Source organism: Pan troglodytes, chromosome 2 (assembly GCF_028858775.2).
Source record: "Pan troglodytes isolate AG18354 chromosome 2, NHGRI_mPanTro3-v2.0_pri, whole genome shotgun sequence".
In the NCBI taxonomy this organism is placed as follows: Eukaryota; Metazoa; Chordata; class Mammalia; order Primates; family Hominidae; genus Pan; species Pan troglodytes.
In genome coordinates this window covers 158,346,835-158,371,166 of record NC_086015.1, presented here as the reverse complement: position 1 = coordinate 158,371,166, position 24,332 = coordinate 158,346,835, and the positions used below count along the sequence as shown (strand labels likewise).

Below are 24,332 nucleotides of genomic sequence, written 5' to 3'. Positions count from 1 at the left end.
CTGACTTCAGGAGACTCTAGTTTAGTTGAGGAGATGAGAAAAATGCATAAATAACTATAGGCTGAATGAGAAAATGGAAAAAAATGGCTCCCAGATGATAATTTGAGGGATGAGGATAGGAGCCAAAGTTCCCATGTCTCTCTGCTCAGATGTTATGAAGACTGCATATTAATAATCATGTGTTCAGAAATTTTGCGCAACAGGACTAAAGTTCTCATCTCAGTAGACTACTACATATATCGTTACTTGCTCATTGGAAAAATGGATACTGCTTGACTTCAGATAACCTCTTAAATGTCAGCATACATGCATACATTTAAGGTAGTCAGAGATCATCATCTAATGGCTTCACTGCAGTTGTTCTACTTTCATGGCAACTGTTAGTACGACAATTATCCTACTCACAGAAGGGGTGTACAGTAATTAGCACAATTAGGTTACATCAGAACTGTTTCTAGACCCTGCTCTGCCAGGTGAGCTGTACAAAGTAGGCTTTAGTTACAATGTCGCTTTAGTTACAATGTCAGTAACTATTTTGGGCTGTCAGAAGTGAATTTTATTTTGATCTCTTAAAAATAACTAGCACAGGGCAATATATAACAACTGACTGATAAATTCTAAGAATGGGTTTTGTCTACAACAACTTATTAAGACTTTTTATATAAAGGATTTGGGACTTAAAAAAATTTAGTTAACATTTCTGTGAATTTTTCTTTAGGAAGAAAAAAAGCTTGGAGATGGGGAAGAATGATTGATCAACATGTTTCTTCCTTAGTTTGTTACTGCTGTTGTTTTAAATCGAGAAAGCATTTTTAAACAGGATTGGGGGGGACTGATAATATCAGTCCTCCTTAATTTCATTACAGCCGAGTCATCAGTATTTTAGTATTTCTTGCAGGTTGATGATTACAACAATATAATTTTATTTATTTTAATTAAACTCTATTTGCTTCCCACATAATTTGTGTTGACTCACAAGAAAAACATGTATGTGTAAACCCAGGGATATTAGACTAAAATTGAGAGATCAGAAACTATGTAGAACAAATAGATTGCGTTGACGTGACTACGAAGTATTATAAAAGAAAATAAACAAAAATCATGATTAGGAAATATATTATGACTATGTTTATATATATTCAGACAGTTACTATAATTCAGGTTCAGATACGATTCCAAGCTGTCTGGCAAGAAAGTCAAAATGGAAAATGTGCTCTTACTACTCCTAGGGGGAAACATTATTCCTTGCATGACTTCTGAAAGGTAATTCTGATGTGTCCTCGACATTTTCATAGCAAACGTGGCAGCAAATTTTTTAGGTAAACAGCTTATAGTTATTAAAGTTTTAATTGCTATAAAAGTTAATTTAACAGGTATCTAGGTCCCAGTGGTTTTAGGGTTCAGTTTCTCAATTGCGAACTTCTGGTTTAGTGACAGTGAATTCTACATGGGTTTTACAGGTAATTACAAATAACAGTTGCATATTTTTTGGCTCTGGACTAGTCAAAAATCCTAATATTGAAATAGAAAAGGTGCCAATCCAAGTTGTTTTTAAATTGTGATTACAGAGGAGAGGAACAGGATATATGAAATTAACGTTTCAGATAACAATAGATCACAAAAGTAGGACACGAATGAAGTTTATATATTATCCATCTTGTGTCTATTGCTTTTGTAAAAATAAATGTCATACCTTTTGTTTTAGTGCTTTTCTGCTCTTCTGTTACATTACATTGAGGGCTTTAAGACTGCATTTTGATTTATGTTTGCAAATTTCCAGCAGGGAGAGTTTTGCATATTAAAATGTCCACTGTGAATTATACCTTAAAGAAAATAGGTAGCTATTTATCACCACCAAACATTCAAATAAAATTAGAATTATGGTGGTTGGGTTTACACAGCACTAGTGTGTAGTATTTGCCTTTTCTTCTTTGAGATCTTTCTTGATGTGCCCTCAAACCAGTCTGGGAATTACCAAAAGCACAGGACATTTTGTCCCTGGTAATAATCAGAACCTCTGGAAGTACTGTGATTAGATCATTACATCTTAAATAAGGTGATGATAACAACCATAGACTGAATGTCTAATATTTGTGATCAATCACAAAATATCTCTCAATGTTAATATAAAAACTAAATTAACAGGGCCAACTAAACAGTGATGTAACAAAAACTGTAAGTTCTTTTGGTTGGAATGCAGTCCAAATTTGATGCTGACTGGCAGCACAGAGAAGAGAAAATTCACAAAGAGAAAGTGTAATTGTTTAGGGGCAAGTGATTCTTGCCCCTAAAATAATAGATAGTGTAGGTTACCTGAAGATACCTTTAAAGTGTGGAGGCCAAACACTAATAGCCTCCACAGAGCAGTATCAGACTTTAGAGATGAACCACTGTTCTTCCATTTCTCATCCTTCCTCTGGTGGTCTGTATGCATACAAATGTGGGCATGTATGTGGTATAAAGTGAAGAGTGGGGAAGCAGGAAGGAAGAAACCTTATTTTTAATTTATGAGATGTAATTTTGTCAGGTAAGCTTATTCTCGTTTGGGGGCATTTGGCAGTAAAACAAAGAGGGGCCACTAGAAGCAGTATGGCCCTCAAAGCTGAGCTAACAATGTGGGTGGGGAATAGAACTGAAATATACCTGACAGAGGAACCAGGTGTTTCTCTTCTACCTCTTATTGCCCTGAAGAAGCTTACTGCTGATGAAAGTGTGCAGAAATAATTTTTATAGCTGGGAAGAAAAGCAGAAGACAACAGACTGATCCTATAGCCTTTTGGGTATTATAAGCCCACTAGATTGCAAAAGCACCTAGAATAAATTTTTTTCACCCACTCTTGTGTAACTTAAAAACTGAAAACAACAAAATTGTTAGTGAGCCGGTACTGCCAGTGTTCAATTTCTCAGCATTTAGTAGTCTCAAAGCAACTCCTTTGAAATCAGCAGTGCAATACGATAGATTTTCTGTGTCTTCCTCCAGTCGCCTGGGTGGAAAGAATTCTTACCTTGTAATCACAATAATCACTCTAATCCTTTACAATTATCAATATTCTCTCATCAAGACTTTGAAGTTTTCTGTATACTTTTATTCATCTTTCAAACCATCCATATATTTGCAGGTATAGAAACTGAGGCACAATATGGTTATTAAACTCTTTCCTAATACACCTACAAACTACGTTATATAACTGGGAAAATTATATTTAAACTAAGAAGAATAGGAACCTGCTCACCTTCCAATCAAATCTCCTACTCCTAAGCTGTTGATCTGCACCATACACAAAATTTCATTACAGGGATTAATGCCATTTTCTTGCCATCCTCTTTAAAAATGAAGATGACCATTTCTTACTACTATGTCACACTGGTTACTATTTAATGAGCACCTAAGTTATGTTCTAGGTGCATTATACAACGTAGAACACAACCATGCAGGACAAAAGTGAAGTCATTATCACCAGATTATAAAGGAAAAATTCTAGGTTCAGAGGTTAGGAGGCAAAGCAGGAATTCTGACTCAGGTCTACTCCCCTCACCCCCTGACTCCACAGCACAGGCTCTTCCCAATGATCCATAAGTGTAACTTTTTACCCAAAGGCAAAAGCACAGTAGGACCAAAGAACTTCTATTGTTGCATATGGTTGTTAACATAACTGAAGTACTCTGGGTGACTTACCTGAATCTGTCTGAGGCTAGGACTCTCATTTTGACACTAAACTGGGAGAAGCCACTTCTCTTTCAACAAAAGGTAATGGAAAATTACTACTGCTTTCCTAGATGTTACCAGTTGTTTGTGTGTAGTTCTGTTTGGCAACAAGGCACAATCTTTTTAGTCTTTGCTAACCTCATATATGTGTACATGCACATATATGTGCATACACACTTGGTATGCTTTATTTCGGAGAGATTCCTAATTTTGGAGACACTTGGGTGGGTGGATCATTTCTGTCAGAATTTTCTTTGGTGACTTTTCTCCTGATTTAAAGTAATTCTGAGAACTTCCAGGAAAGAACTGAAACCTGTTCCATACTGTATAACCCTCAGTACTTACATAACTTGACATAAGACTATTGTCTACCTAGCTCATTAGAAGGTAATTCCATGAAGGCAAGAATATTCCATGTTTTGTTCTTAATTGAATCCTAAGGCTAAGACCAGTGGTGGGAGCATAGTAGGCACTCGGCTATTTGGGCCTTGGTATAGCATTGGGTCCTCCAAGTTCCCAGAGTGCTGACCCATTTCATCCTGTGACTCTAGGAGGGCAGAGGGCACCATTGCTATGCACGTCATAGAGAGTGGTGGCTGTCAGAAACTGTGCACCGTTGAATGTTGTCCTTTCAAGAGATGACACTGAAATAAATGTATCAGAATTCTTTTGCAAAGTTCTTTCAGTTTAAATGGAAGTTTAGGAACTTTTAATTGTGTTGTTTGAAGATGATATTTTTGTTTCGTTTTGTTTTTAAAAAAGAACTACCTAAAATTTCAGCCTTTAAATTATTCGGCTTCCCTTTCTAATTCCCCTTCCCCCTCTGGAAAACAAAACAAAACGAAACAAAACAAAACAAAACAAAACAGAATCCCTCACCAAATGCTGACTAAAAAGCAGAAATCTTTTTGCCAATAGAACATATTTTGCTAACAACCCCAAAACACAATGAAAATCTGCAAAGACTCTGTTGGCTTAATGGAAGCATAAAACGTAAAAATCTAAAATTTTCATCTGTTACAACATGTGCAAAACATGAGGATGCCACAGCAGATACTGCCTTGGGAAATTAAACTGATTTGTTCAAGTTTAGTGTATCTCTTCTTTCTGGCTAATACTTGCTGAGTCAAATAGTCCTTTTTACAAATCATCTCCGTCTACATTTATGGAGAGTCATTTGTCTCAAGTGTCCGGTGCTCCGCCTGCCCACCCTTGAGAGACTATCAACTTTCCACTGCTGGGCCATCATATTTACCCATATAATTTCTGCATAATTATTTTTCCTTTGATACTCAAGTTGAACTACACAGAACTTAGTTAGAAAGAAGGTTGGTTATAGAAACATTAGTGAAGTGGAAAAATCAGAAGGGATATTTTAGAAAGAAGCGAGGTACTTCTCTGCCACTCAAGAATGTGTTTTTTTCTCTTGGGTCATTTGATGCGGAGAAGCCAAGGAGGAAAACTTCCTGGCTCTTATGAAAACTTCACAGTAAGGTCCACAGAATTTTAGTGCCAGAAAGAACCTCAGACACATTCTACAGTCTAGCACAGCCTACTCATTTTATAAATAAGGAAACCACAGGGCTTTTAAAAGGCCACAGGTTGTGAATGGCAGAACTGGAACACTAAAAGAGTATTAGGCACTCATTGCAGTGGCAAAACTACAGTGTCACTTCCCAGGGTGCCAACTGCTCTGCCATTTTTGGTGGTGCTGGCCTTTCAGGAACTTTCTATATGCACCACGGAGTCACAGATGTTGAGCTGCCAGCTTTAGGGGTTCCACTTATTTCAGAGGTGTGCCACCATCCAATTGCACCAGATTAGGAAAAAAAACACCATGCTTGAAGCAACCAAGGGGCAGACAGAAATGAGCCAATCATTTTTGTTTTGTTTTTCGTGAATCCTCTGCTCACCTCAATATTAATTTAAATGCTGACATATTGATTCCAGAGAATGTTTTACTAATAAGTAAAGGTTTAATTGTGGTTTGAAAAATTGTGTTTTACTAATAAGTAAAGCTTTGTGGTTTGAAAAAAGTGCTGTTCTAGCACTTTGTTTCCTGGTAATAGCACCAACCAAACCCCGCCTTTCATCAGATTTAATTTTTAATCATCTGCCCCTTAAGATCATAGCCTCCCGAGTAAAGGGCAACATCTTGTTCTCCTCTTTGTGATCTATTTTGTTTAGCACAGTGCTCTGCACAAGCTAGCTGCTCAATAAATGTTTATTGACTTGGCTCCTGTCAATGTTAGTATGCTTTCATTTTGATGCAGAACAGCAAGAGAGATGCACCAACGAGATTCCTCTTTGTACTTTATAAAAAGTTAACTCCAGCGCTCAACAGTTATGATTCACAAACACTAGCAACACCCATCACAATTATATCACAGGAAGTTCTGTCCTGAGAAACTAACAAAATAACATCAAGTCTAAAAACAAGAGACTCATTTTGTTTTGTTCTTGTACATCTTTTTCTTTAGAGATTCATGTTTGCTCTATGAACTCTAAATGAAAATTCATGTTACTAGAAGTAAATATTTTAGAAATATTATTAAGTAACCAAAGGGTATTATATTCCCGATTCAGCACTATTTCTATGTTATAATGACATGTTTAAAATTCTTTACAAACTGGCGCAAAATCCTTAAAAGACATAATGTTTGAGATGATTTTGGAAACACATACTAGGCATCAGAAACCACATGAATCAAGAGCTTTTAAAATTTAAATCGCTTTAGGAGGCCGAGGTGGGTGGATCACCTGAGGTCAGGAGTTCGAGACCAGCCTGGCCAACATGGTGAAGCCCCGTCTCTACTAAAACTACAAAAATTAGCTGGGCATGGTGGTGCACGCCTGTAATTCCAGCTACTCGGGAGGCTGGGGCAGGAGAATCGCTTGAACCTGGGAGGTGGGAGCTGAGATGGTGTCACTGCACTCCAACCTGGGTGACAGAGTGAGACTCCGTCTTAAAAAAAAAAAAAAAAAGTAAATCCCTGTCCTTTGCAGGTGCCAGCCACTCATAAGAGCAGAGGGAGGCCCTTTTAGCTAAATTATTAACTTGGGTGTCTCACATGCAGACTTCCTGACTTCCTCAATTTCTTGAATTTGTTAAAGATGATGTTGTGTATCTTCCCCAGCCATGATAGTGAAATGTTTGGATGTGACCATTTTTTTTTTTTCTTTGAGACGGAGTGTCTCTCTGTCGCTCAGGCTGGAGTGCAATGGTAAAATATTGGCTCACTGCAACCTCCACCTCCTGGGTTCAAGTGATTTTCTTGCCTCAGCCTCCTGAGTAGCTGGCATTACAGGTGCATGGCACCATGCCTGGCTAATTTTTGTATTTTCAGTAGAGACGAGGTTTCACCATGTTGCCCAGGCTGGTCTCAAACTCCTGACCTCAAGTGATCCGCCCACCTTGACCTCCCAAAGTGCTAGGATTATAGGCGTGAGCCACTGGGCCCAGCCAGATGTGACCATTTTTATTTTAGCAGCTGAGTTAGTTTTATTATCATTATTACAAATTGGTAATTTTATCATTTATTCATCCCATAAACATTCATAAAGAGCTACATTCTGTTCATTAGTGTTTAAGCTCTGGTGACACAAATATCTGGTTTTTGCTTTCAATAGGGGCTAGTCCAACTAAATGTAGTAAAATGTACTGGTACTTTGACCAAAATGTGCAAAGTGTAGTACAGCCCAAGGTGAAGAGAAATATGCAATGGGGTCTGTGAGGAAGGAGGTGACACTTAAAGTTTAATCAAATCATGTGTAGGTTTCTGTTAGATGAACCAGGGCATAAAGGGTGGTCCAGGGTAAGAGACAAGGATGTAAGAAAGACAGAGAAAGGATTTGGAAGTAATTCATATGGTTGGAGCTTTGGACAATGGTGAGGTGTAGGGTGAATGTGAAGGAACTCTGGAGTGCTAGTGTGGGGTATGAAGAGCCTTGGTTCTCTTCAAAACAGTCACACATCATGAGACAGGCAACAGGGATACACTGAAGTGTTTTCATCAGGAAATAAAATGCCAATTTGTGTCTTCAAAAAAATCTCTAAGGTAGTAGTGTGGAGGATAAACTGAAGATATAGAAGATGGTTGGTAAAAAAAGTAGGATAATAATTGAGATGAGTCAATGAACAGTGAGAAATGTCTGAATTACAGAAGTGACCATGGGAATGGTGAGCTAGAGATCCCCTCTTCCCATTCCTACGTAATATTTAAATAGCGGCTGGTGGATGCAGACTTTTTTTTTAAAATGGAGATTTGAATTAACTATCACTGTAGATGTCAGGAATAACAGAAAGGGTTAAGTCTAGGATGATTAAAATGAGTCCTTGGTTTCTGTCTTGGTAGCAGTAAAATGGAGGTTTCTAGAAAATGGGCAGATATTATTTTTTGCCTAAATGACAAATGCTGTGTTTTTAGGGTCAATAAGACATCTACATGGAGATGTTTCATAAGCATGTAGACATTTGGATTTGAATCTTAGTAAATGGAGCTGAGTCAAATACAAATATTCAGCTGACATGATGATGATAGAAGATGTCGAGAAGTAAAATGAGTTTGCCCAGTGAGGGCATGTGAATTGGGGGGAAAAAAGTGTCTAGAAGTTTACTATTTGGCTAATTGAATTCATTTACATTAGTTGCTGTCTTGAAAATTTAATGCATCATCATTTCTCTGAAGTGCCCTACAATACAACCCTACAAAAGTCTCAACTCTGTCCCTTCAGTTTTGGGTATGCACACATATTTCTCTTTCAAGACTTTGGGAGTGAGGATCTTGAGCATCTGAAAATGTAATTCTCTAAGATGTAACTATGGGCTATGTGTACAAGTAGAAGCAACAGAAATTATCTGTCTAAACATACACAGCAAGGACTTGAACTTGGTGCTCCACAAAAAGAGAAAAGAGAAAAGCGTAATGACTTTATTACATTTTTTTTTTAGACGGATTCTTGCTCTGTCGCCCAGGCTGGACTGCAGTGGCGCGATTACAGGCCTGAGCCACCATGTCCAGCCAACTTTATTACTATTAAGCAGGTTCAAAATAAGTCAGTAACTTTCCCTGCAAGAAACCTTAATAAAATGAGAGGAGCTTCGATCATGTTGTATCCTATAGGGCTCAGTCTTAATGATTTGATGCAATTACTCTCAGAGGGTTTGATTATTTTGGAAGATAAAAATAAATTTTAAACCTAAATTGCCAAATTAAAGGCATCATCTTGTGAAAAATTCCATAAAATTGAATATGAACAGGAATGATACCATACAAAAGGGAAATAACACTAACTCAGGGGTTCTCACTTGGTGGGTGGTACTTAAAAAGAATACTAGTATCTGGGTTCCAGCTACAGAACAATTTACATCACATTCTAGGGTGCTTGAGCTGGGGAATCAGTGTTTTTTAAAATGTTCCCCAGGTGATTATCATGTGCAGCTAGAGTTTTGAACCTTTGTATCTGGTATACAGGCAGACTATAGGAAAGAAAGGAAAGCTGGCTCCATATAGCAGAGAAGACCTTAGAATTCATATTGCATTTGTGATCATCAGAAGCTCAAGGGGAGGACCAAAAAGTACTACTGAAGCATGTGTGCTATTGACCATTCATTCATTAAAATATTGTATACACTTTTGGCTTTTGATTATCTATCTTAAAAAGAGAAGAATGCAGAGAAAATCAGCCCATATGATGAAAGGGAATGAACAGTGTAAATTATATGACAAAATGATTATGAAACTGGCACTACGTTAACCTCAAAAGAAAACATCAAGCAATAATTCAACAACTATTTCTAGAATTATGAAGAAATTTCCTGATGTCCTATGGGTACTGGTTAATTTGGCCATTTCAGAAATAATATTTGACAGTATTTGTCTACAGATATTTTATAGTGCTAACAATTATTAAATCTTAGTATGTCTATTTTTAAAGAAATACAAATATACAGACTTATAAGAAATTTCTCAGATCATAAATTCACCCAGATAATTATTTTGCATAACTTTTTGTGTGTTTCAAGAGACAGGATACGGTAACTTGATTATAATGCCAAGCATGTGTATTCACTCTCTTTCTTTCCCAGATGGGACACTAAACATTCTATAATATTTGCAATCCCATTTTTAGCATCAGACAACACAATATTTGTTCCAATATGAACTTAGAAGTAAGCAAAAGAGTTGCTCTCTCTTTCAGGACACGTCAGTGTTGCAAGAGTTCAACATGTTGAGTAAGGATTAAAATGCACTGGCATTTCCATTAGCAGTTTTGTCCAACCTGTACTTGGTTTACTGAGAACAGAACAGTCTTATCATCAAATAAGCCCACAGCACTTTGTACTTTGCTTGGCACGACATTTCCCTCTTCGTGGTGCAGTTTATTACATCATGTCTTGTCTACCTTCTGCTCTTGTAATGTAATCAAAGTTCACCTTTGATTCTCCCAGTACCCAATGACACCTGGACTTCGTGTTCCAAAATGTTAATAAATGCATGAAAGGATAAATGAATGCATGAATGAAACAAGCACCTCTTTGGCATGTTACTGTGTTAGTTACCACACAAATCAAGTTAGTATATTTATTTTTCACTTGCTCACTCACTCATTAATTTTGTTTTAACTGAGATTCTTCAGTATGCTAGATGCTGAGACTTTATGGTCAAAAGGAATAGCCCCTGTTGTCTAGGGGCTAAGAGCCTAGGGAGAAAAAGTCAACATAAGTGGTCCTAGGAATTTCGGTGCATAAACACATATGCTGATAAATATGTTAGTTATATCTATTTAATAGAAAAAATAAACTCTAAACTAATAGTTACTAGGAAATACTAATGTCACTAATAAGCAGAGATTAAGAGCATAAGAAGACTGTGAATAAGAATGGTTCCTAGCATTTCCTATTTGACTACCACAGGGTTAGAAAAGTCTTACATTAACTATCTATGAAGGGGATGGAGTTGTGGGATTGACTGATAGAAAAAAGGTGGGGCTGTCAGCAGAAGAAAATTCTGGACACAGAGTAAGGCCTAAGAGAAGGCTTAAAGGAGCTATGAATTGGCTTACTTAAGCTAAGGTTTTTGAGAATCTTGTTCACAAATAAATTGAGCTGATAGGCAATAACATAAGGAGAAACTAAAGACATGTAAATTTGAGGATACCTTAATGAGAAAGGTATTTTAATCTGGTTAAAGTCTTGATCCATATCTTTAGTATACCATAATTAGATGCTTTTAGAAGTTCTCAATAAAAAGAGGACTTTGTACTTTTTAATATTTTTCTAACTGAGGCTCTTTCACTTAATCCAACAAAGAAAGGAGGGAAAGACCTGCTTCTAAATGATCACATTAGAAATGAGAATATACGCACTCATCTTTGTCCACCTTTTCTCGGAGCTTCTTCAGTTGTTTACTTTGGCTGAATTTCAAATTTTGAATTATGTTCTCGAAGTATTCATCTTCTTTGTAGTTCAACTGTATTATAAAGAAGATTTGGGAAGAAATATTAAAACCGGTATCTTCAAAATTTTTGCTAAAAAACATAGGGATTTTCTTAAATTATATCAGTCAATGAAGTTAAAAGAGAGCATTAAAAAACTTACCAAAAAAGGATGTAGTTCCAGTTAACCTAATTCTATTAGTATATCACAGGTCAGTATTCCAGCCAAATCACAAATTCAGTGTATTATTTTATAATAATCAAATGAAACCAAGTATCAAACAAACCTCACATTAATGACATTAATCTTCACATAACACATGTGGATAATAGCACATTCTTCTTTAGTACTTACCATGTGCCAAGTACTATTCTAAGTACTTTAAATTTTACATTATACTCATTTAATTCTATTATACTAATAGAATCTAATATTATGTTCATTTAATACCGATGAACTAAGGGCTCCTATCCCCATTTTAAAGTCAAGGAAACTGAGATATAGTTTAGTCACTTGACCAAGTTTAAATGAGTGGTGGAACTGGGATCTGGAATCAAGGAACTTGGTTTTGAGTCTGTGTTCGTAGCCACTATGCTCCTGCTATAAGGCCCCCTGGGGCTTGCAAGCTATAACCAGCTCATTTAAAAGAAAAAGTCAAGTTTCTTCTGCAAATGGAAAGAGAGAAGAAGGCAGTATGGTTTGCAAATCCCCATGCTAGACTAGTAATCAATGAATGAGGAATCACTGTCATCCCAGGACCTGGGCAAGGATCACCTCGCTGTCATCAGGGTATCATGTAGTTGTGGTGACTGCAAAGTTAGCAGCAAGACTTTCAGTTGAGTCTGAAATCAGCACTGCAGTGACTTTAAGCAACTCTCTGCTCTTTTAACTGTTACATTACCAGGGCAGAACAAAATAGTTTTCAGTTCTCAAATATCAGGGTTTGTTTTGTTTTGTTTTTAAAATACAGTAGGCATGAACTGGTTTTTCCAGTAGAGGAAAACTTAGAAGGTGGAGGGAAACTCGAAGCCTGTGTAAAACGTGATAAGAAGCCTGCCTGTTGTTCACCACCTTGATGTCTATCCCTTCCTTGATACTCTTTAAAGGACACCAGATTTTACTTACGGTTCTTAAAATGGAATATATGGAAACCAAATGAACAATAACCAAATATAGTCCTGGCTAATGAAAACAAAAAGGCTAAAACAAATATCATTCTGGCACCAGCGTTGAAGGCTTTATAGAATACAACCTGTGGTTTCAGGCTACTTCATATAATTTCAGGCACCCCATAGCTAAAAATGACACTACTACCAGCCCTAAGTATCAGTAGTCCAGAGTCTATTTGATAGAGACTTACCTCGAGGTACTCATTATTCAGTTTGTTATCATTTGAAACAATGTCATCAGGATAGCCGATCCTTTCTTTAATTGCTAAGGCCTATGAAAATTATAATATTGAATGTGAAGATGATTATATAACTTTCAGATACAAATTTATAATCTGCCCATGACTAGCAATTGAATAACTTGATCCATACTGTTCATAAAATGAGTGTCTGACATACTTAAACAGAGATCTTTGCAATGGCTCTTTCCTGGGAGGTTCAAGAATAAATGAAAATCGGGTCTGAAATTGAGTTTCTAATGCCTTATCCTTATAGGCTGCAGCGTTCTCAAGAAAACCAACATAAAAACTGACAAAACTCATTGTTCCACGTATTTTGTACTTTTATGAACTTTTTCTCTCAAAGCTTTTTTTTCCAATTTTTTAGAAGAAGTAATATTTACAGCTTCCATTCCAGCAGGTTATAATTACCTTTCTGCCTCACTGATTTGACTGAGAAAACAGATATGGGCTTATAGGTTTACTGCTAATACTAGTCCTAAATATTGGTTCCTGGAGTTTTTATGTTCTCCTTTATTCTCCAAAGTCAGTGTACCTATCTTCTCAAGTTCAATAAATGACATTAATTAGTTAAGTGGAAAACGGGGTTTTCCTTGTTATTCCAGCTCATATTTATCATGTATTTACTACTATCTTTTTTTTTTTTTTCTTTTGAGACAAGGTCTTGCTCTGTTGCCCAGGCTGAAGTGCAGTGGCACAATCAGGGCTCACTGCAACCTCCACCTCCTGGGCTCAAGTGATCTTCCCATTTCAGCCTCCCAAATAGCTAGGACTACAGGCATGCACCACCACGCCCAGATATTTTTTGTATTTTTTGTAGAGACAGCATTTCACCATGTTGCCTAGGCTAGTCTCAAACTCCTGGGCTCAAGCAATCTGCCTGCCTCGGCCTCCCAAAGTGTTGGGATTACACCAGTGAGCCACTGCACCTGGCCTATTTATCACTATTTCTAAAGTTCATTTTTAATTATTTTAAAATGGTTTATTTTACTTATTTTATTATTTCATTATCACTTGTTTACTACTTGCTATTTCTATTTTTATTTTATTTCTCTCTTGATTTTCTCAATGATACTTGACTTTTGATTTTACCACTTCATATCACTCTTAAATAATTTAATTAATTTAAATTTTTCATGGGGGGTTTAGCCTGTATCTCTGAGTTACATGGTTTCCCATCAAATGGATGCAGTTTTATTACAAATCTGTCACATGAGCCCAGGATTTCCCCAGTCAGTGGATCAGGCCTCATATGTATCACTGAAGTCACTGAGGCCAAACCCATTTTCTTGTAGGTTTGCCATCAGTCATGACAATCCAGCCCCCACTTAATGATACTTTATTTACTGTAAGACATTTCCTTAAAGAGTGTTCTAAAGGATACAAATTCTACAGAAAGTATAAGGTAGTAAACACACAAAAAAATTATTGTCAATTACTTTGGGTAAATACTGTCGCAAAAACATTAAGCAAGTTTCTTTATTGCAGGACTTCTTACAATTAAAAATGGGTTAGATTATAAGGTTAGAATCATAAGTTATTATAAATGTCCAGGATGGGAAATTAATTTATCAATTTACTCACTCAATATATTTCAAGGGTCTACCAAGGGCCAGGTAGGTTATAAAGGGCTGAGGATATAATGCTAGGCAGTATTTTCTGCCCCCCTGCCCCCAACCATAAAGAGCTTATTGTAAACAGCAATGATAAGCAGTGAAATAAATATTAACTCCCACTTATGATAATAAAATCACACCCTAGGAGCATGTAACCCAGCCTAGGGTGAGATGAGGGAAGCCTTCCTACAAGAAGTGTTCACCAAACTCTTTTGACCATGAGCCTCTTGTGGAATAACTTGCATGTCCAGTATTTTGTGACACCACTTTGGAAATGCCGATCCAGAACAATCCAACTGGCTTTACCAAGCAGAGCCATGTCATGCACAGCTGTGACATGAAAGGAGCAAATCCAACCTGAATGTCTGAAGAGCTGGCCAGAGTGATGGAAAGACAGCAATACTGGGGGCAGAGGTTCTAGGCCTAACCCACTCAGGGCTCTTTGAGAGCTGAAAAAAGATAGTCCTTCCATGTGATTTAATTCTAAAAGAAAACTAGACCAAGGTTGATTATCTCATTAAAATACATTTATTATTGTCTCCTCTATCAGTCCAAATCGTCTGCTTTTTCTGCCAACCTAACTACAGAGATTAGTCAGGATGCATGTGAATGTTGCTCATAAAGCATGTTAACAGTTTTCACAGGACATGTTCCCCCTAGTTATTATATAATTATAAAGACAAATGATCACAGTAAATTTAAACCTAAGATTTCCTGAGAAATCTTAGACCTATTCTTATGCAACTCAGTAAAAGTCTCAATAAAAGCTGCACATTATGGGTGGGCATGAATAGTTATAAAAAACTTCTTCAACATCTCTTTAATTATAGATCTTATAATGCACCAATAGTGCACCACCTTACATTTGCTTGAACAGAAACTTAATATTTTCACCTTGCTAGAGTATTGGTTGCAGAGATAAAAGATTAAAATTGTAGAAATATATCTTTATCCACAAAAACTCTTTCTGGAAACACTACATATTGAAGGAGCTTACAAGTTTTTATGCAATCTTTGATTATATTTTTTTCTAAATGCTTTTAAAGTTAATTTTTCCTATACAGATTTTTCTTTGCTAGTTAGCTGTCTGCTCTTTACCTTTTCTTCAGCTCTCTTTTTTGTCTCGGCATCCATCCAAGTGAGGTCATCTAAAGTCTGAATAAAAACTTCTCGGATCTGTGCAATCAAATCCTCGACCTCAAATCAGAACAGAAGACAAATATAGGTCATTAATTCATTCTTTGTAACACAGATTTTTAAAAATAGAGCTACATGCTATCTTTGTATGACTTAATATGTTAATAAACGTAAATTTATAGACAAACTGTGACCTAAGCTAACAGATATATGGGACCATTATATTTTAAAAGCAATATTGATATTATCGACACTCTTGATTAAATTGGTCTTAATATATGCATTAAGGTAAAAATCATTTTCAGAATGTAATGGTTTCACTATCATACTGGAAGAACTAATGTAAAATATTAGGGCTGTCATTACCATTAGTGGTTTAGCTAAGCATAAAGTAGCATTTCAATAAATTCTTTCACCATACCATTAAGTTCCACTGTCTTCATTTTCCTAACAATGAAAAATAAAGCACATTTCTTATACTCCAAATAAATCCTGTTTTACTTTCTATGTTTTTAAGAAAATACTAATTTGGGGGCAATTTTGATAATAGAAGAGTTTATAAATGACTATATCAATAGAACATGTTACTGGGTACTCCAAATACACTGCTTCTGGAAAATGGTGAGTTGGTTTCGGACTAGACAGTATTAGGAGCAGAAACATAACTAGACTCTTAGGGAAGGCAAGGGAAGATTTATTGGGAAACAATGGCATATTATGATTCAGAGGTTCTCTGCCTAAATTAATAAAATTTTAGCCAAATGATGGAGAACTGTAATTGCTCATCAATGTGAACAAACTGATAGTGTCCTGTATAACTGACAGTGTATTATTCTGAAAACATTACCACGTGTTTACTCTCTCCAGCAAATGCTGCTTCCACATAAAGCCTCCCCACAGCATTTTCCATATTCCCATTGACATAGTTTGCACAACGTCTCCAAGTTGCTGTTTCTGAGGTTGTACCATAAAGGGCCTACGGAAAAGAAAAAGGAAATGGCATTTGACCAGAAGGAAAGGTCTGGAGCATGTTAAGAGCACACATTTCACAAATGTCTCATCTAAGTTCTTGAAATATTCATCACTTCTCCTCACAAGGCACATGTTCCCAGCCTATGATGAAATGTAATCCAAATGGATTGTTTACTTATATATGATCTGAAAACTAGGCATATTTTCAGTAGATGCCCCAGTAGAACTTTTTGCTATTACAACTTAATATCATTGTAGAAAGCGTTAGAAAAAAATACAACACTGTAACCACTGCACAAACATAAATGTGAAGTCATATTCAATAAATGTAATGGGGGAAATATGGTATATGAGAAAACACATTACTGCTTTTCAAGGTTTCAGCTGAACTCTGAGTACTTACAGAACCTGTATGTGTATAAATTTAAGAATAACAGGATAACCTAAGTAAGGGAGATTTAGCACAATACATTTTTGCATTCTTTAATTTTAAAAAGATGTCTACATTTTCTTTTTAAGGATAAAAACTAGAAATTTTAATCAGTCCACGTTATTTTCTTTCCAAGACTCCAACTAACATGTTTGCTGGAGTCTCTCCTTCCTCAATCCCTACTGTCTACTCCCCTCACCATAGTACCAAAATGGTGATTGTTTAAATAACATAGGTATAGGCTAAGAAAAGGTCTTATTTAACTCCAGGTAGGGGTACTTTCAATAGACTGCCCACATCAATATTGTCCATCTGTGTATATGTCCAGTGTGCAATGAGCACCTGAAAATCAAATTAATTAAAATAGATAACCTCGAAATTACTTTTAACACAATAACAACAACAAAAAATCCAGACAGTATTCTTTCATGAACTGGTTAAATAACCAAATGTAACTCCTTACAGGACAATGCAATCATGGTGCCACATAGACTATCATAAGATGGTAAAGCCCATGAAGATTTATCTTCCTCAGCAACATGTCCTAAATATGTGCAAGATAACGAACTTTGGCATTTTGTCCCTTTGCAAAGTTCACCATGTCCTAGCAGTGTACATGGTAAGCCTTCATAACCATGTATCACTTTATGCTTTAAGTCTTAAGAAAAGAGAGATTTTTTCTTCACCTTGCGGAAAGCATTTCTGGACTCCTTGTAGGTTCGGCTGAGGCTGCTTACAAGATCCATTATGAATCTCCAGGACATTAAATTTTGAAGATCTCTGTATAAAAAAAACCACCACCCAGCAACAGAAAAGATGAGGCTGCAAAGCTTCTGAAGAGTGATATGAAATGCAAACTTTGAGGACATGGGGACTGTGACATACCTACCTGGCAGAATATTTGGTAAGAATGGGCTTAAGTTTGGTTAAATATTCTGGAGCATAAACAACCACATCTTCCTCATTTGTAATACTAATATTCACAGTTGACATGATTTCATTTGTGAAATTCAACCAGCTGAATGGCTGGAAAAAAGCAGGCATGAAACATTCAGAAATTGTGGATTTCTCTTCTTGGTTCCAAGATTCAGTTATAGTTAGAGGGTTGGACATTAAAGGGTGTCAGTTGCATCACATAATTATCACATTGATCAGTTTGATATTCACTTGGGATTCTTCCTCAATTGTTTCAATCAGTTTTTAAATAAAAACTAGTTCTGCAACATGATTATTTACCTAGCATAATTAAGCCAACCATTTAAGAGCAAAAACAAAGCCTTTAAGCTTAAGGAACATATACCTAGAAATTAGGCTTAATGTCATCTTCTTTGTCTAACCAATACAGAAAATAAAAATATAATTTAAATTTAAATTTAAAAATAAAGCTTTTTTGGTTTATGCAAAAATGGAAATGTGTGTAAAGTGTTTAGCTTTTAAAAGTGGGTATTAATAAACAATTCATTCAAACACAGTAACACATCTCAGTGGAAATCCTATTATAGATGAAAATATACTGTTATAGCAGTGGTACAGTGATGTTATGAAGTCAAAGAAAACAGCATCTTTTCAATTATCGATATTGGGTCTACAGGCATGCCATGTTTATACTTCAGAAGCTAAGTACGGAGTTGCCAAAAGATGAAATCTTGTCTTTCTAAATGGGAATTGATAATGTTTAAGACTATCAATATCTTAGGTTGTATTTTACACACACAGACACAAGCACACATCACTTACTGAGTATAGGGTGCTATGCTATACAATTTTCTTCATTTCCTTTGGTGGTTTAGGTCGTTCTTTCAAAACATATTTATTAAACACTTATTATATTAAAAATTTCTATGTAAGATGTCTAACTCAATAATTTATGCCTTTGGAAAAGTCCTTGTTAACTAGAATTAATGCCAAAGAGAATGTCATCGCTGAATGTGGTAGTTTGTAGGTTTTCCCATGGATATTGCTTCATCTCTTGGCTGTGTGCATCAACTATTACACGAGAATAAATGCATAGCCACAAAAAGAGATTATTGGATACTAGGTAAGGAAAAAGAAGTCAACTGCTGTTTATAAATGGAATCTATGAGAGAGCTTTTCTTTTTATTTGTGTCCTATTTCTGAATTATTGTTCTGAACACCTCTGTAGATGGCCTTGATGAGAACACGGGAAGTTCTATGAATAAATTATCCTTTTTTGGAGTTAAAAGGAAATCTAGTGCTTTTATTGTGTGACTGTCCAAGTCTGATGACTACATAATGGCCTCTCAGAAAGATTTTCAGTTTTAGTATTTTTCAAACCCCTTCCTATGGGAGTTTCTAGTATTATTGTATAGCTGCCTTAAAAGGAATTTTACCAGCTGAGAGTGGTGGCTCACACCTGTGGCTAACACTTTGGGAGGCTGTGGCCGGCAGATCACTCGAGCTCAGGGGTTCGAGACCAGATTGGCCAAACCTCATCTCTACTAAAAATACAAGAATTAGCCAGGTGTGGTGGTGCATGCCTGTAGTCCCAGCTACTTGGGAGGCTGAGGCAGGAGAATCGCTTGAGCCTGGGAGGTGGATGTTACAGTGAGCCAAGATTGTGTCACTGTACTCCAGCCTGGGCAACAGAGTGAGACCCTGTCTCAAAAAAAAAAAAAAAAAAAAAAAGGAATTGAAGTCCCATTTATTTCAATAAATAAAAACTTGACGAATTTTAGAAAGAGTATTTCAATGTTATAATTTAGAAAACGGCACAATAAGAGAGCACAAAAAACTTACCACTTACCTTCCCATTGATCTCTAGTGAAAAGTTATTTTGGATCTGGGCCAATGTCATCTTGTTATAAAGAAGCATTGGATCATTTCGATCTTCAGGTTTAGCCGTAGCCTATGGATTTAATTTTTAATCATTATTTTAGAATTAAGAATTCTTTAGAAAAATATAACTACATATGAGGGTAAAAATACAGGATAGGTACAACATAATTTAAGTCCTATTCTGTACTTGTTTTTGTAATTTGTTTTGTCATTTCAAAAAAAGTGAAATGTAAGAGATTTTTGGAGTATAAGTAGTAAGAATTATTGAGATTTGGCTGTGGTGTCAAGTTTAAAATTTTTAAAAAATCTGTCTATATTTTGACAACTGCCAAGCCATATAAGCAATATTTATGAGCTATGGCTAATGGCCAGTTCAGTTGTGTCTGTGAATGTTTCATATTTTAACTTTCTTTGATATAGTCATCTCCAATTTCTCTCTTAAATACTCTCTCTCCCATCTTCACCATTACCATTCGGTGTCCTAGTTAAATTCAGCAAGGAAAAAAAGGCGCAAGAGTTTCTATAAGAATTTATCGCAAGTAACAGAGAAACTTCCTAGTACAGAGCACAATTTGGTTGCAAGTTATCTGAGAATGGCAACATCATGGATCTTTGTGACTGTTCTCCCATCCTGCCAGACCAGCAGCATCCAATTTTATTTCTTTCACTGAATTAAAAAGAAAAATTGCAATAACAACTCCCCAACTAGTGGCTGAAATGAGTAAAAGCAATTTTAAGTGAGAAGAGACAAAAGGTAAAGGTTTCAAATTGGAATTATTTCTCAGTGACAATGGCTCCAGTTTCCCCTTTAGGTCACTTACCTATTCATTTACTGAAAACAATTATTTATTGAGCATGTCCTTTGTGCAATACTATGCTGGATTTTGTTAGAGATGCATAAATGATTCAAAGACGTCTAAGGCCTCATGCCAATCTAATACAAGAATCTAATACAAGAGTGAGAATATAGACACATAATGCTGAGGTAAGACACAACACTACAGAGCTGATGCTGGTCAAAGGAGCGCATGGTCTGGGAAGGTGCAAGTGGCAAAAACCCAGAGCAGGAAACATTTCTCCTCTAGCAAGTCTGTTTCCAACACAGAACCACATGTAACCCATTCAAATGCCATTCATTCAGTGGCAGCTCCAAGAACACCCTGGTTCTGATAGGAGATTTTTGGTTTCACGTAGCCCCAGGAAAGCTAAAATTGCCCTCCATGATCTTAACTCTTCAAGATTCTGATGAGCTTAGATGGCAGGGGCAAGCAGATAGGGAGTCAGGGATGCAGGTTGTCGTTTGCAATGACAAAGAGAACTCTGTGGGTCCTAGACTGACTCTGACGATGGGTTTAATCAATAACCTGGATGCTGCTTAGACTCAGAGTTCACTCACTTGAGACTGCAGTGCCCTATCAAAGAATCATCAGGGAAGAAAGTGCCAACTCAGACTCCAAGGGTTGATCTAGAGCCAGAAGAAATTCAGGAATACACTCCTTGGGCTTTGTTGCAAAATTATTGTCTTACCCTCCGTCAGCTCAGCAGTCTGACAATTTGAACTCAGTAGTATCACATTGCCACATGGCTATGTTCAGGGGTTAATACTTCTTAGCAAAGAAATAGAGACAATCTCTGTGATCACTTTAAACTTTAAAATAAAGTAATATTCTATATATATCAAAACTAAAACAGCTTTGCATTTGCTCTGAGTCTGAAGGGCATCTAACAACAGTTTGACTGTAAATGGTAGAATTCTGATGGAATCCACTTATAAAAGGCAATTAAGTGTTTCTAGTTTAATATTTGTCCAATTTAGTGTGTCTTTTAAATGTCAGGAACCCAGTTTACTATAAAATTCTTTAGTTTCAAAGGTCCTTTTGAAGTCAATGATCTATTACCAAGCCACGCATTTTTACTACTTGGTTAAAGTGCTGTACCTTTTACTCTTAAAGTATGATAGAGAGGGGAAAGAAAAAAAGCGGTTGACATTATTCAGTGTATCAGAAAAAAAAATGTGTTTTACATTGGCAATTTCTTTTTCCAATTCCATAACTTTATTCATTTCCAAAGCAAGCTGGTTTTCATCGATGGGCAATCTTTCTTCCTGACGAATCAATCTGGCCACAGAAATCATAAAATCCACATATGCTGTACAAGCCTGCAAGAAAAAAATAGCACTAAACTGTTGGAGTAGCTCTAAATATTCATCATGGTACTTAAAATTTATTTTCATTTCAATATTAATTTTTGGTAATAGATAACCTTAGTAAAATAAAAATCCTTTTCTAAGTATTTAAAGAAATGACCTGCACAGATTCTTAGACAGTCAATATATCTTTGAATAAGAGCTTAAAGGAGAGCAATGAGGTATCACTTTGAAAGTAGTAAGTAATGTATAACCACTTGGTTATGGAGACTGTAATTTTCAATTTTCAATAAAGTTATTTTGCCTTGATTAGAATGAGTTGCAAAACACTTGATAAGCAATAACATATACTATTTTTTCCCCTGAATAATAATACATTTCTTTTTAAATTTTATTTTACTTTTTATTGAGACAGAGTCTCACACTGTCGCTTGGGCTGGAGTGCAGTGGCGCTATCTTAGCTCACTGCAACCTACATCTCTACGGTTCAAGCAATTCTCATGCCTCAGCCTCCCAAGTAGCTGGGAGTACAGGCGCCCACCACCACACCCAGCTAATTTTTTGTATTTTCAGTAGAGACAGGATTTCACCATGTTGGCCAGGCTGGTCTGAAACTCCTGACATTGTGATCCGCCTGCCTTGGCCTCCCAAAGTGCTGGGATTACAGGTGTGAGCCACCGTGCCCAGCCATAATAATACATTTCTTTACCAAATCTCTTTTTCATAGTCATTTTCTCAACTATTCATGGAAAAATGACCACAAACTTATATAATATAATTGGACTTCTTTTTATCTGTCTCCTTGAGTCAAGCAGTTTCTTTTTTATGATTTTTATGAAGCTGTGTTGTCAGGAGCTCCACCAACACACACCGGTAGGTTTTAGTTAATTCCATAAATAGCTCCTGTTACTGTAAAATTTCACTATACGATACCATAGATTTAGATATTAGTTTTCTTCTAATAACTCAAATTATTTATATTTTATCTTCACATACATCTTAATTTGCAAAAGTAAACTATAGAATAGTTGTATTACTAACCTTTTACAGAATATATAAATGCCTCATTCAAGTTCACAGTGGCAAGAACACTAGGAAATGGAGTCCCACTTTTGTTAGGTTTGAACCAATTGCTATTTATTAGCCATTATTACCTATTAGCAATTAAAATACATTACGATTCCACCTCATTTTAAAATTTAGTAAAGCAGTCAATTGTGATTATGGATAGGTGAGATTTCTATGCTTCAAAGACTTGTTTGCAGGGTAAATACAAAGAAAGGCTATAAAGCGTGCTATAATGTGCTTTAACATTTTCACAGTTTTAGGAAAATTTTACATCCTTACGGAACAATTAGAAGTGGAAGGAACATCCATATATTCACTGTGAGTGCAAAGGTGCATCTGAATTTACAGTGATCCCTTAATCAAACCTAAAACTAATAGGAAAATAGAAATATTCGATCAAGCAAGAACTTAAGAAAAATGTACAAAATTATTATCAATTTGTAAGTCCAGAGGTTTATATACTGGTATTCTATGACTTTTACTAAATGCTAAGTAAACAGTTCTTTTCATGGATACTATGTAATGCTGTGACTATCTAGCTGTGATTGCTATCCATGGATTTGCTACTCAATAGAACAATTTTTCATCTGTGAATCTGCATTAAGATCCTAATCAATTTTACCACATCAACAGAATTAAAAACAAATACCACTGGACTATCTCAATAGATGTGGGAAAAGTCTCAATAAAACCCAATGTCCTTTCATAATAAAAACCCTTAGTAAACTAGGCATTGCAGAAACATACCTCAAAATAATAAGAACTATCCATAACAAACCCACAGCCAACATCATACTGGCTAGGCAAAATGTGGAAGCATTCCCCTTGAGAACAGAAACACGACAAAGATGTCCATTCTCCCCACTCCTATTCAACACAGTACTGGAAGTCCTACCTATATCAACCAATCAGGCAAAAGAACAAAAGAGAAGGCATCCAAATAGGAAAAGAAGTCAAACTCTCTCTTTTCACTAATGATATGATTCTATACCTAGAAAATCCTGAAGACTCTGCCAAAGGGCTCCTGGAACTCATAAACAACTTCACAAAACTTTCAGGATACAAAATCCATGAATAAAAATTGGTGACATATCTATTTACCAATAATGTTCAAGCTGAGAGCCAGATCAAGAACACAATCTCATTTGCAATAGGCACACACACATACACATTACGAAAATACCTAAGAGTATATCTGACTAAGGAGATGAAATATTTCTACAAGGAGAACTACAAAACATTGCTGAAAGAAATCACAGAGGAAGCAAACAAACAAAAATATTTCATGCTCATGGACTGGAAGAATCAATATCATCAAATGGCCATACTGCCCAAAGTAATATACAAATTCAACACTCTTTTTATCAAACTACCAATGTCATTTTTCACAGAATTAGAAAAAGCAATTCTAAAATTCATATAAAACCAAAAAAGAGCCCAAATGGCCAAAGTAATCCTAAGCAACAAGAACAAGACTGGAGGCATCACATTACCTGACTTCAAATTATACCATAATGCTGCAGTAGTCAAAACAGCATGGTCTGGGTACACAAATAGACACACAGACCAATGGAACAGGATAGAGAACACAGAAGTAAAGCAGCACACCTACAGC

General features: G+C 36.1%; 1 protein-coding gene across 10 annotated transcripts in view; it reads right to left on the bottom strand.

The window, feature by feature from the left end:
• Positions 1-24,332, bottom strand: part of MME (membrane metalloendopeptidase) — a 99,426-nt gene that overhangs the window by 24,345 nt on the left and 50,749 nt on the right. For all 10 annotated transcript variants that reach the window (XM_001148665.6, XM_054681200.1, XM_001148532.7 and 7 more), the window contains 8 exons: positions 21,527-21,661; positions 19,472-19,573; positions 17,597-17,733; positions 17,394-17,487; positions 16,153-16,281; positions 15,267-15,365; positions 12,505-12,585; positions 11,075-11,178 (listed from right to left, as the gene is read on the bottom strand). In XM_001148665.6, the coding sequence (XP_001148665.1) occupies positions 11,075-11,178; positions 12,505-12,585; positions 15,267-15,365; positions 16,153-16,281; positions 17,394-17,487; positions 17,597-17,733; positions 19,472-19,573; positions 21,527-21,661 (881 nt within the window). The remainder of the gene's footprint in view (positions 1-11,074; positions 11,179-12,504; positions 12,586-15,266; positions 15,366-16,152; positions 16,282-17,393; positions 17,488-17,596; positions 17,734-19,471; positions 19,574-21,526; positions 21,662-24,332) is intronic.